The 13,539-nt window shown below is 32.1% G+C and overlaps 1 protein-coding gene across 3 annotated transcripts in view; it reads right to left on the bottom strand.

The window, feature by feature from the left end:
* The window catches only part of MTFR1 (mitochondrial fission regulator 1), a 59,808-nt gene that overhangs the window by 30,116 nt on the left and 16,153 nt on the right, over nucleotides 1-13,539 (bottom strand). For 2 of the 3 annotated variants that reach the window (XM_051970113.1, XM_051970114.1), the window contains 2 exons: nucleotides 13,219-13,254; nucleotides 11,443-11,541 (listed from right to left, as the gene is read on the bottom strand). In XM_051970113.1, coding sequence (XP_051826073.1) covers nucleotides 11,443-11,541; nucleotides 13,219-13,227 — 108 coding nt within the window. In that variant the 5' untranslated portion in view covers nucleotides 13,228-13,254. The remainder of the gene's footprint in view (nucleotides 1-11,442; nucleotides 11,542-13,218; nucleotides 13,255-13,539) is intronic. The other variant, XM_051970112.1, reaches the window with a different exon arrangement.

Consider the following 13,539-nt stretch of genomic DNA (forward strand, 5'->3'; position numbering starts at 1 on the left):
AGTCCAACCTCAGTAACCCTTACTCTTTTGCTTAGTCATCACAAATATTCAAATATGTAAACTCAAGAAAGGAATTTAGAAATTGTAAAACAAAGATTATAAATATTTTTGTAATTAATATGACTTGCTATATAAGAACTTCATTAAGATTTATTTTGGAAATATAATTTCTGATTGCAGTTATCTTTTTTGAATGGAAGAATTAAAGAGTTAAAATACAAAATAAACACCAACAGTTATCTTGTAAAAAAAAAATTGCTAAGGCAAGGAATTTACCAGATAAATTTCAGAAGTTAATAAAAATGAAACAAATAGAAAATCATCCATTACACCAATCATTATTTCCATTCATCCTGTATAATCCTGAGACTACATGAATAATGCCTTCTCACAGAAAAAAACACCCAATATACCCATTATTCAAAGAATTGTAGATTAACTCAAGATAAGAAAGAAGGGGAATACTAAAAAACAATTTGGTTGTTTTTGATGAGTTCAAGTTATCAGGCCCAAAGGAAAGATTTAAAATACTAAAAAAACTTTCAGTGATAAGGAAATGCTGAGCGCAAATCAATGTCAATGATGCCTGAAAGAACAGAAAGTGATAAAGACATTCAAAGATTTGAAAAAAGTCAAGTGTTGTTCTGAGAGTCTGGAAACTATTGATAAGTAAGTCTGACTTATAATTTGGGCAAAATTCTATTTGAGATTATTAAAATGATGGAATGAATAAAATGGCAATCCCAAAGAGCATGGCTTCATCAAGAAAAAACATACCAAACTAAAATTATATCCTTTTTTTTTTATAGGATGATTTGACTAGCAGTTCAGAGGAATTTGGTAGAAACACAGTTTGGCAAAATAACTTAATTGGGGAAAATAATTCTTGGGAAGATGGACTACAGAAGAATAGAGTTAGATGAGTATAGAAATGTCTGAATGACTAAACCCAAAGAGTAGCAATGAATGATTTGATGTCAACTTCAAAGGTGTCTAGTGAGGTGCCCTAAGGATCTATGCTTGGCCTTGTATTGCATGGTTTTTTTTTGCTTTTTGCTGAGGCAATTGGGGTTAAGTGACTTGCCCAGGTGCATACAGCTAGGAAGTGTTGAGTGTCTGAGATGAGATTTGAACTCAGGCCCTCCTGACTTCAGGGCTGGTGCTTTATCCACTCCACCACCTAGCTGCCCCTACTTAACATTTTTTATCAGTTATTTGGATAAAGATATAGCTAAAAAATTTATCTTATTTGCATCTAACCTAAAGCAAGAAGGAAGTTAATAGCTTGTAGACCACATTGAAGACTACTATGAACTAAATGTTTTAGTTGAGTTTAAGAAATCAATGTTGCAATTATAAAATGAGAGAAGTAGGTAGATAGGATTTTGTATGGAAAAGATTTGAGGGTTTTAATAGTCCAAAGTTCAACCTAAGTCAATAATATGCTATCCAAAAAAAAAAAAAAAGGCAGCTAATGTGATCTTGGGCTTCATTAAGACAGATGGTATCTAAGAGTATTATTTTCACTTTTGTGTACCACATTTTAGCAAGTATAAACTGAGTCCATGTTAAATGAGAACTGGTTGAAATAATTAGAAATGTTTAGCCTGGAAAAGAGAAGACTCTGGGAGCTATCAAAATATTTGAAGACAGTCATGTGAAAGATGTTCTAGAACAACTGATAACAGTTTTAGAAAGATATTTAGGAATAATTATTTGATGGAATTAAAAATTATTGATTAAGCACTTATTATTGAGCTAGTAATTGGGCACATGAAGACAAAAACCAAGAGTTCCTACTCTCAGGTAGCTTACAAGCTACAACTGAGAACAAGAATGGGCTAAGACTTGAGGGATGTAATTAGCCTTTAATAGCAGTAAACTCCAATTTAAAAAAAACAGCCAAATATGTAATCAACAAGCATTTAATTGTTTGGCTCTTTTGAATGTTATAAAATCTTGCTCTAAAGTCTCACTTGAGTGTGAAAATGATCAGGGGATGACTTGGATGTCTTGACATTTACACTAAAAGTTTCATGTACAAAGCATCTTGTTTATTGTACTACTGTTATGGAAATGCTGGTATTATTCTATAAAACAAATTTAAAGAAAAGAAGAAAGAAATCTATGTTATAACAAGGTTTCAAAGTCTGAAAGATCTTACAAAGATAGAAAAACTTCAATATAGTGCTCAATCTTATGACAAACAGCTTAGTTAAGTTTGGATAAGTTAAACATTGAGGCTCTTTACCACAAGATGGTGAACTTTCTTTAAATGAACAATTTTAAAGGATCATTTATTGACACCCCCATAGGAGCTGCTATTATGCCAATAAATGGAATAATCAAACCAACATAATCAGTTTCTTCAAGTAAGTATTTAGGAGACAGAAACCAGACCTGTTGATTTTTCTGCCATGGGGAACTTCCAGTAAACAGAATACTGGTGAGAATTTTTTCGGAAATTTACAAGTCTTAGAGTTTTGTCTGGGACACTGAGATGTACCCTGTGTCATAAAGCCTCTAAACAGTAGTAACACTATTAAGAGGGCATGAAAAATTAGAATAGTAATAATATAGTATTTAGGGCAAAGTGCCCAATAGAACCTCAGAGTTGGAGTTGGCCTCCAACCTAGACAGGCCATTCCAGTTCTAACAAATTCAAATTATTACCATTTTTCATTAGATCAAGCCTAAATTTGACTCTTTGCAAACTTCCACCCACTCTTTTTATTTCTGTTTTCTGAGCTGGATCAGAACAAGCCTACTATCCCCCTCTCTACATCGTAGACAAATTTTCTTTTCTTCAAGCTTAGTATCCCTCCGTGGCGGTGTATATTGAGGACCACCCTGTTCACTGTTCTCTCAAAGTTGCCTTTCAACATGCTTCACACACACACACACACACACACACACACACACACACACACCTCTTTGTATCTAATATATCCTAATATGGAAAACTCTTAAATATGATAAAACATCTTTATTTCATCAGATGGAAAAAGTGTGAGAGATGTTATTTTTGCTAACAAACTAAATATAGTAGGTCTGAGGGATACTGAGGGATAGCTGGCCAAATTAAATAAAATTATAGTAAGTGGAGTTGAAATTAAGATGCACAAATGAAAAGATTTTGGAATATTAAATATATATTTTTTAAACTCTTAGAAAGGGGCAGCTAGGTGTTGCAATGGGTAGAGTACCAGCCCTGAAGTCAAGAGGATCCAAGTTCAAATCTGATCTCAGACACTTAATACTTTTTAACTGTATGACCCTGGGCAAGTCACTTAACCCCAAATGCCTCAGCAAAAACAAACAAAAATTCTAAGAAGTTAGTTATTGAAAAGTTTGGAGTAAATTTTAAAAATTAAAGTAAATGTGAATTCCATCTCATTATCTGACAGGTTTTCCTTTGTGACTTTATAGCAAATGCAATCTATATTTTTGCCTACATTAATATCTTGTGAAAAAAGAAAAAAGAAAGCTTGCATTTTTTCCTTATAGAGAAGTGCAGGAATATATTTAACATATATAGGACTGCTTGCCATCTAGGGCAGGAGGTGGAGGGAGGGAGGGGAAAAATCAGAACAGAAGTGAGTGCAAGGGATAATGTTTAAAATATTACTCTGGCATGGGTTCTGTCAATAAAAAGTTATTATAAAATAAAATAATAGTAATAATAATAAAAAAGAGAAGTGCAGGATTCAGAACTATATAGGATGAGAAGGCATTTCTTTGCATAGTTTGGGAAAAGTATGAAATAATTAATGAAATAACAGATACATTAAATTATATATTGGTGAAAGGACCCTGAATTAGTTGGTGGTGGACTATATATGTCAAGATTCTGGATTAGGGCTTCCTTGGTATATGAATCTGCTAAGTCCTACAAAGACTGATTACACCTACAACACATTTTAATGGGCTTTCTAATCTGTAAACCTCAAAATCTCAGTCTGATCTTCTGTTTCCAATTTTCTTTTTTTTTTTTTTTCCCTAAATAGTTCTTACTATGTTCCAGGCACTGTGCTTAATGCTATTAAATTTATTATTTTTTCAATTTTTTTATTATAGCTTTTTACTTACAAAACATATACATGGATAATTTTTCAATGTTAAAAAATTCTGCAAAATCTTCTGTTCCAAATTTTCCCCTTCTTCTCCCTACCCCCACCCCTAGATGTCAGGTAGTTTAATACATGTTAAATATATTAAAATATATGTTAAATGTACTATATGTATAAATATTTATACAATTATCTTGCTGTACAAGAAAAATTGGATGTAGAAGGAAAAAAAAAACCTGAGAAGGAAAATAAAAATGCAAGCAAGCAATAACAGAGTGAGTGAGAATGCTATGTTGTAGTCCACACTCAGTTCCCATAGTCCTCTCTCTGGGTGTAAATGGCTCTCTTTATTACTGAACAATTGGAAGTGGTTTCAATTTGGATACTATTTTCACAAAAATTAATTTAGAGAAACATTATAGCAAAATTGTTTCTATCAAAAAGTTAAGCATGTCTTATTTCTCTTCTTTTTATGTCTTGCTATATACTTTTGACTCCAAGCAGCATGCATTTTAATGAATTTTTGTTTGTAAAAGGAGTCAATATTAAAGAAATGACTTTCAAAGAATAAATACACAAGCACTACATAAAGCCCAATTCAATCTCCAAAGATTTATTTGGCTCATGTTCTCATGGATAAATTAAATCTAACTTGAGATATCTTATGGCAATGAAAGATCAAGGAATATAATTACTTTCTCAAAATACTCTTTAAGGATATAAAAAACCACATATCATCTATATTTCCTTGTTTACATGAAGTATTGTCTCTTCACTTGTTTAAATCATGCAAATTCCATGCTTTTGTAATAGGTCATGTCCACAATAGCTACTCAACAAGCTGTTGTAAAGAACTGAATTCAAAATCAGTGAAAGTAATCTCTACCTATCTCAAAGTGACATGTTTGGATCTCCATATCTTATCCTTGAAAAGTAACCATAGGCTACTTTAAAAGTAGTATACAAGCAACTTAGTGGATTTTGACTCAAAGTTTTCCATGTGTTATGATCATTGTTTAGTACCACTAAAAAAAAACTTCAATTAAGTTTCATCCCTCCCAAAATATTAAAAACTCACTCAAAAGGCAAAATTCAAACAGTAATTTCAATGATTTTCAATATAGAGAGAAGACAACAAAACATTCAGAATGGAAAGGTATCTGATGCTATAGCATGGGAAATAAACACCTAACTTAATACCCGAAGGATAACTCAATTTATAAAAATTTCATGTTAAAAGGTGAGTCTGTGGCATATATTAGTAGTCAAGTTTTATAATTAACTATAGCATTATTTAGATACTAATATCAACATGCACCAATAACTGATAGAAATTTTGAAGTAGACAAGGCTGACTTACTGAAGTTTCACAGCATGGTCCTTTCCTACTAATGTTAGCAGAAAAGAAAAAGGAAAAATAGTAAAAAGAAAGAAATAGAATATTCTCAAGAGTTTGTTACCGAACAAAAATGAAAATAGTACTAAACATCACTAAGAAAATCACTGCTTGATAAAGAGTAAAATTATATCACAAAGTATTATAACATTTCATATAAAACAGCATATCCTGTGGAAAAATATTTTGACAAAATACTAGACAACAGCAGATAAAAATGACTTGTTATTTTAAATTGGGACTTTTAAATGTAATTTGAAATAATTTTGGATTTAATTTTAAATACTCAAGTAAACTGAGTAATTGAAATAATATTGATAAAAGGGAAAAAAGCAAAGTAGAAAAAAATTGCATGAACTGAGATTAAAAAATAGGAAATTTTAGTGTACCAAACTACTTTATCATGTGAATTCTCATTTTTTATGCACTACATTAGGTTACAACACATTTTAAATTCTGGCTTTTAAAATAAAAAATAGTAAAATTTTGATGTCTTTGCAGAGTTTAGCTAGCATTTTTTATGGTGTAAACAATCTTTTCTTTCACTCTTTCAAGTAAACTGGCACAGGGAACAGGCCCTTAATAAGTCTATATTAACTGATAGACATTTCTATCTTTTAACATTTCTACTTTAAACTTTATTATCAGAACTACTACAATATTTGTAGTAAAACAAAAAAAAATACAATAGTAAATAAAATGGTTTTCAGTTTTTTATTTTAAAAAGGCTAACAATTCTGGTTCTCTACACCCACCATTTTTGATGTAAGAAATACAATACAGATAAGTCATGGTGTAATCCAATGAAATTTGCTTTTCTATATGGAGGATATAGCATGTGAAAAACTACTATGAATTTTAAGACCCAAAGTCTTACTCTTGACTCTGCTACTAACAGTGTGTCCATAAGGAATTTACAACTTCTATGAATCCCAGTTTCATTAACAGCATAAGAGGAGTTGAAGTAAGTGATTTTAGATCCCCAATTTGAGCTCTTATGATTACGTAAAATGGAATTGATGAGAAATTACATTAGCATTTTCTGTATCTTCAACAAAAATAACACATAAGGGAAAAGGGCCTGGGAAATGACTATTATTTGAACACTGGTATGTGTTCTAAACCCTTTGTGTATTTTCTGTTTCAAATATTTTATAGAAGAAAGAGACTAGAACAAAGCCCATGAATAGAAAAACTTGGGTTTTCTCTTGTAGCCATGTTAGCAAAGGTTCAAGATAATCATCCTAGACCATCATTCCATTTCAAAGTGGGGAAGGTGGGAGAAGATTATGCAGTTAAAATTTTCAGTTACACAAATGATCCTAATGTGATGGTAAGCAATCAGGGTGGATTTATATGACATAACCTTCTGCTGACTATTTTCTCTTACCTCATAACTATAAAAAAGGCCTACTGAGTTTCTCTTGTGTTTTTTCCCCTTACATAATTTTGACTGTTTTGTGCAACAAGACAAAAATGAAGCCAAGCTTACTCCTGATTTAATGGCTATTTTCATGACTGTCAATAGATGGCAATGCCATTCCACTAAAGACCTAAAACAAAAACCACCTTTTCAAAGGAGGAAATAGGTTAATTGAAAACTAGTCTTCAAAAATAAACAAAAACTAGTTTTGAACATGCTATGTCCGCAAATACTTTTTCATAATCATTAAAAAAAATTAATGTTAGTATTGTTTTCTACACAATTTTAAAAGAAGAACAACCTAAGATAGGTATAATTTTTTCAGTAAAAAGAAGAAACCTTGCCAAAACATTGTGGACAGTGTTGGACTTAGGCAAAAGTATGTTCCAATATTGCCTCTGCCATTTTAAGCGGCCCTGTGACCACAGTCAAATTATTTAACCTCTCTCAACCTCAAACTCCTGACCTATAAAATAGAATACCTTATAACATCTGATCACAGGGCTATTGTGCATGAGGCTCAAAGGAGATAACCTATGCAAAGTACTCTGCAAACCATAGACATGGGCACAGATATGCAGATATCTATATATTTGCCAGTTATGATGATTATGTGTAAAAGTCAAAGTCTGTCCATTTTTCTGAGATTACCAAGTTAAACTGGAACAAGCACCCTGTGAATTGTAAAGAGCATTATACTGTAGCAAATGTGTAAGCAAGCTTGAGCTAGGGACTGAGTTGTGGTAAACCCCAAGCTGTTGTTCTCCATATATAATTATTATTGTTTATTTTAATTTAGGGTTTTTTTAAAGTGATTTTCACAGGTCACAGAGTGGCATTTTGGAAGCATAAATGAAATTTGTGGAGTGCTACAAAATGAAATGCAGCACTTCATTTTACTTTATAAAGGTCTAGGGGATTTCAATCAGGGTCTTTAAAGTAAGTAGTCTTTTAAGAAATATCTCCAACATATTTTTCTTCCTGAACACGGGGCTAGTGATACTACAAATGTGAAGAAACACAAAATCTATTCAGAAATATTAAGTGGGATAAAATGGTTGAAATAAGGCAAAATTTCTGCTTTTTTTTTTTTTTTAAATCAGTCTAATTATGAAAGGCAATCAAATCAACTTAACCAATCCTACCCATATTCCTCTTAATCCCAATGAGAGCAGAGATCATAAACGTTGAGTTTATATTTTGTGTCTAATACAGTGTTTTGCAAATAGGAGGACTGATTAGCAAATGTCTTGACTAATTCTTAAAAGACTGAGAACAAGGGTCACTAGATGGGGCCCTGTAGTCAGGAAGACTTGAGTTCAAATCCAGCCTCAGACATTTACAAGGTGAGTGAGTCTGGTTAAGGTATTTAACTCTGCCTTAAAAAAATAAATAAATAAATAAAAGGATCTAAGGATCAAATCAAATAGATGTTATAAGGGGTCATGTGACAAAGACAAAGTACTAATTACAAGCATCAAGAAAAGTATCTTGCTTTTGAAGCCCTCACAGACCTACTATTACTTCAAATAACTTAGCCTCAAGAAACTAGGCTTTTAAAATACACAATATAATCTCTCTTTTTATAAACAAATGTCTTTCATTGAATCTCCAAAGAAAGATACTGTTTGTATTGAACAGTATTTAATAGAACACATTCCAGAAATAGCCACTGGGGCATATGCAACTGCCACCTTAGTTTCAGATAATAGAACTATAATCTTTGATTCACCTGCCTGAGGCTAAAGTTGCTCATGTATAAAATAAGCAGGCTGGGCTAGAATGAGCTCTAATTAGAGTCCTTTCTAGTTCTCAAGCTTCATAAACATTTTAAATTCTAAACTTGAATAAATTTGGTAAAATAGAAACTTTCCAAAGAAGCTTTTCTTTCTCAAATACTGAGTCAGAAAAGGCCATTATCAGAGCAGATTCAAGTTACAATTAAGTGCTATCCCAAAATACTTTCATTTGTTACCAACTACATGAACAAAAGTATGTCATTCTGTATCTCAATCTTAATAGGTTCATTTAAATCACTAAGCTGGTTGAATGATTGGGATCAGATTCTGGAGACAGGAAGAGAAAAACTAAGCCTTTACCCTCTTTTTAGTTTTTAAAAGAATGCTGGGATTTAATAAAATTGGCCACATGTCAAAGTGAATAGTTATTAAAATGTGGTTTTAATAAAGAACATTTATTGCAATTTTTAAAATTTTGATAACAAAAGTGAAAAATTTGCAAATAATCTTACACGAATTATATTTTTCTTTGAAATCTCACCTCACCTATAACTTGGCAAGAAAAAAAAAAAGATCTGCATCAATTATAACAAAAATATTTGGAATGGGTTTAGCAGACAACACTACACACATACCATGAAGGATATATATAAGGGGTGAGGAATGGGCGGATGGGGAAGCAAAGGATAAGGGAAGAGAACAAGGGAGGGATCCATCGGTGGGGGAAGATTAAAGAATAGCAAGACAAGTTATGGAGCCGAATTTAATTAAAGAGGCAGCAGGATAGGAAAGACATGTATATGTGGGGTGTGAGAATATGTGTATGTATGTATATATCTACATATGTATACATAAATATATCTTTTTTTAACTGTAGCTTACTTGGGAGGGATTAAAAAGGGGAAAAAGAATATAGTAAATAAGATATGCAGCAGAAAACCAAAGAACAATTTACAAGGCAGTAAAGAAAAACGGACATTCATGAATTTAATTTCTTCTACTAATTATATATATACTTTCTTGATCTGTTAATTTGTTGTCATATATTCTGAACCTATGACATATATATATATAAAACCTCCCTAATGTTCTACTAGGCACATGACAATGTTCTATTGCTTTGCTTTATTTTGTTTTGTATTCCTTTCCTATTTTTCCTTTTTTTACGTTTTTTCAAATAAAATAAATTTTAAAAAATATTTTGCAGATAATCAAGGAAATTTTACAAAATTACTAGGAATATGCTACATAAAGTATATCTGCAGAAACCCTCAAGCTCTGATTTGAACCCAAAGCAAACACTCTACCAAAATTCTGCATTCCCTCTTCAAAATTCTGATTTGTTAACTTTGAGGCTCATGTAAAGTCTAAAACAATTAGTTTATAGAACTATGATTACTATAGTGTGTAGTTTTGTTAGAATTAAGGATTTAAATAACTTCTATTACTGTCTTTCTGCTTGAACCACACAACTGGATCTTTTTTTATCTACCTATTTCTATTCCTTCAAATGAATAGTGATAAGTTGTCACTTTCTCACATAAGGGACAGTTAGCAATTATTATCTAGAGTACTAGTAGTTTCCTGGATAGGAGGTGTCTTTCTTCTATTTCCCCCCAAATATTTAAACAAAATTCTAACTTGTCACATTTGAAAAAATTTACACTGAAAGAGGCTTTGTCATATTTTTGTCTGTTTTATATTTGAGAAGACTAAGAATGTGAGTTTATAGTATCAAAAGCTTTATTAGCAGGATTGTTCGCAATTCTTAAGCCAGAGAAATTGACTATATTTCTATGCAAAAAGGGAAACGTTACTAACATGACACTCAGATACACTCAGGGGGATCCCTAAGTACCAGGTAAACAAGGGTTCCATATGATTTAGGGCTTCATTGCCAGAATACTCCAAGGAACCAAAAACTTTCAAAAAAGAGCCCCAGATAGCAATTTGACTGCATAGCAGATATATCATCAGTAGACTTCATCACCTTAAAAGTGGTTCTGTAGCAGGAGGAAAGGAAGGCCCTCTGCTTGTAATCATTGGCCAATTTCAAACTAGTTCCAAGAAAAACAAGTAGAAAGATTTCTCATTATTCCAAATGGTTTTGGATCAGTGTGGACCTGTATCTCAGTTCTTGTTAGCACGGTAAGTTTTCCTTCCCTGTGCTACTACTACATACCAGTGTGATTCTGTAGTCATTGCAGAGCTCTATCTACCATTGACTATAGCAGGGAAAAATTTCAAAAGAAACCCTGTTAATTTCAAAGAGAAGCCCTTTCAGCAGAGGAAGCAACTCTAGCACTAATAGAAAGCAACAGTAGTGCTGGAGGCATTTTATATGTGTACTATGATAGAGGGGAATACCTGATGGTCATTTGGAGTCTAGGAGCTTTTTGTTTCATTTAAGATGCTTCTATAGGTCCACATACACATTAAGGTGGCTTTCTCTCATAACAAAGCTAAATCTTAAACTCTGTTGAATAATTTATTACCTATTTGCTGTTTATAGCTGTGAGCTGTTTTGCAACAAAATCTACAGTGCTTTACAAAATATAATGTGATGCAATTTCTAGTGAAGAGCAACATGAACGCTGCCAATAGTGAAAAATGAAAGTATATGCAAATACATGACTCAGCTTAAGAAGAAAAATTAGTTTTATGAGAGAATAGGTTATTGAGCATTCTCAATCCTTATTTTGTTTCTTGTAAACTAATGTGGCTACCGAAATATAAAAGTCTCATGACATCTTAAAAAACCAAATTTATATAATAACATAAAAATTAATAATTTTAAAACATTTTTTAAAATACCTGAAATTGAACTCTTGGACACTGAATCAGAGATAAATTAGTACCGATCTTCCTCACAATACTTCGAGATGAACCATATGGTTTGCCTGACCAGAGTACCTGAGAAAGCAGAAAACACAAATGTTTAATGACAATCCTTACAACATTGCTAATATGAGTGTATCAGTCAATTATAAAACACAGGCGCCAACTGTGACACATAATTAGATGGCACACTATAATAAGAGAAATGCTCCACATTTGGGGGGAATAGCTCAAGTGTTTCCCAATTAAAAATTATGAGCACATAGCTTAAACTATTAATAATGCAACAAAAGTTATTAGAGAGAGCATGTGCAATGGCAATATACTGAAACTAATAATTAATTTAACATCATGTTTATTAGTATATCACAATGTCTACTTTCAGATTATTTCCCTCTACTGCTTTCTAACAAAGGAATAATCTTGTAGATTAACTCAGGTTAGAAAATTTAAAGATTTAGCCTCAAAGCATAAGATCAAGTATAACATAGATGTATTGGGATTTGAATTAGCATTATCAGATTTCTTTATATCAAATACAGAATAATTTGTGAACCTTAAAACACTTTAGTATTAGCTATAATTATTAAAATATGCCAAAGAAAACAACAACAACCAAAAAAAGCAAAAGAAAACAATACCAGGCACATGTAGATAAGTGGATACTCTATGAAGCTTGACAGTGTTTTTTTCTAAGTATACTGGTCTTTCATTAAAATGATATTTGTGATTGCATGAATACTTTATTTGAAAGAAAAGAGAGATGAGACAGAGGCAAATAATTTGGTAGAAAGATCAGGATAAGATAGTCATTAATAAGAAAGACAAGTGAGCCATTAAAGAGTAAATCCTAAAGAAGGGAATGGAAGTAATACAAGATTGAACTGTACTTCCCACTATCCATTTATATCTGTGACATTTATGACTATGTTCTAAATGTTTATATACTGTTATCTTACATAATTAAACAGACTTCTCACTCCAGGTAGCTTAGAGGCTGGGAACATACATCAGCACTGAGTGCAAAAAGCCCTAAAATCAAAACTCAGAAGGCTTGGTTTTGAATCTTGGTTCTGTAACTTACTCTTTTTTGGCCTCCCTTTTTTCAACTATGAAATAAAATTAGGCTTTAGACTCAACTTGAATCCCTTTATGGCTCCAAATCTATGATTGTACCTGGATTCTCCCTTACTATTGTTCAGAGAATGCAATGCCATAGGCTATTGTGGAACCAAATCCAGACTGGCCTCTGGGGCATCCATTATCACAAATTAGACTGAGCTTAAGCTAATCACTCTGCAATTCTTCAAATGAAGGAGAACTTCTTTATAAGTCAAATTCCATTCTTCCCACTCTGACCATGAACTCTGAAGGTTGGGCCAGGACCAAACACAAGGCAGGAACAGCATTTGTTTCCCTTCAGGGATTCTATGTGATTTTCCACTTTTAGCATGTTCAGAATCTCACTAATTTCTAAGTACATAAAGGCCAGGGGAAAAAAAAAATAGATTAAGAGAATTAAGAATTAGGTCTGAAATGTAGATGATGCAACTCCCACCTAATAGAGAGGGCTATTATTTGAATATATCCTTGGGAGAGAAAGGACATCTGACAAAATGGAAAAGTGTGAGGCAACACAGAGTTTTATTAATGGATAAATAAAACAAAGCAATTGCCAAGCCAAGAAAAAAAAAATTGAATGGGCATGCAATGGGCAGAGACTCAACAGATAACATTTAAACAAATCTTTACCTTAAACATTTTTCAATGGGCTTCCTTAGTTCTGATCTTTTAAAAATAGAATCATATATTAGGGCAAAAAATAGCAAAAAAATTATTACTAATATTCTGCCTTCTTAATTTTCCCCCTGTAATTCTAACATTAAGGCACAGTTCAACTAATACTATGACATAAGAAATGGATTTAGTTAAAGCAAAATATAATTTGATATCACAATTGTAATAAGGCATGAGGAAAAACAATTTAATGTTCAAAAGAAATCCAAGTTTCTTTTCAATACAAGTAGATCCACAATGAGAAAGGACAAAAGTCAAAAAAAAGTATTTGCCAAT

Source organism: Antechinus flavipes, chromosome 1, assembly GCF_016432865.1.
Source record: "Antechinus flavipes isolate AdamAnt ecotype Samford, QLD, Australia chromosome 1, AdamAnt_v2, whole genome shotgun sequence".
Lineage (NCBI taxonomy): Eukaryota > Metazoa > Chordata > Mammalia > Dasyuromorphia > Dasyuridae > Antechinus > Antechinus flavipes.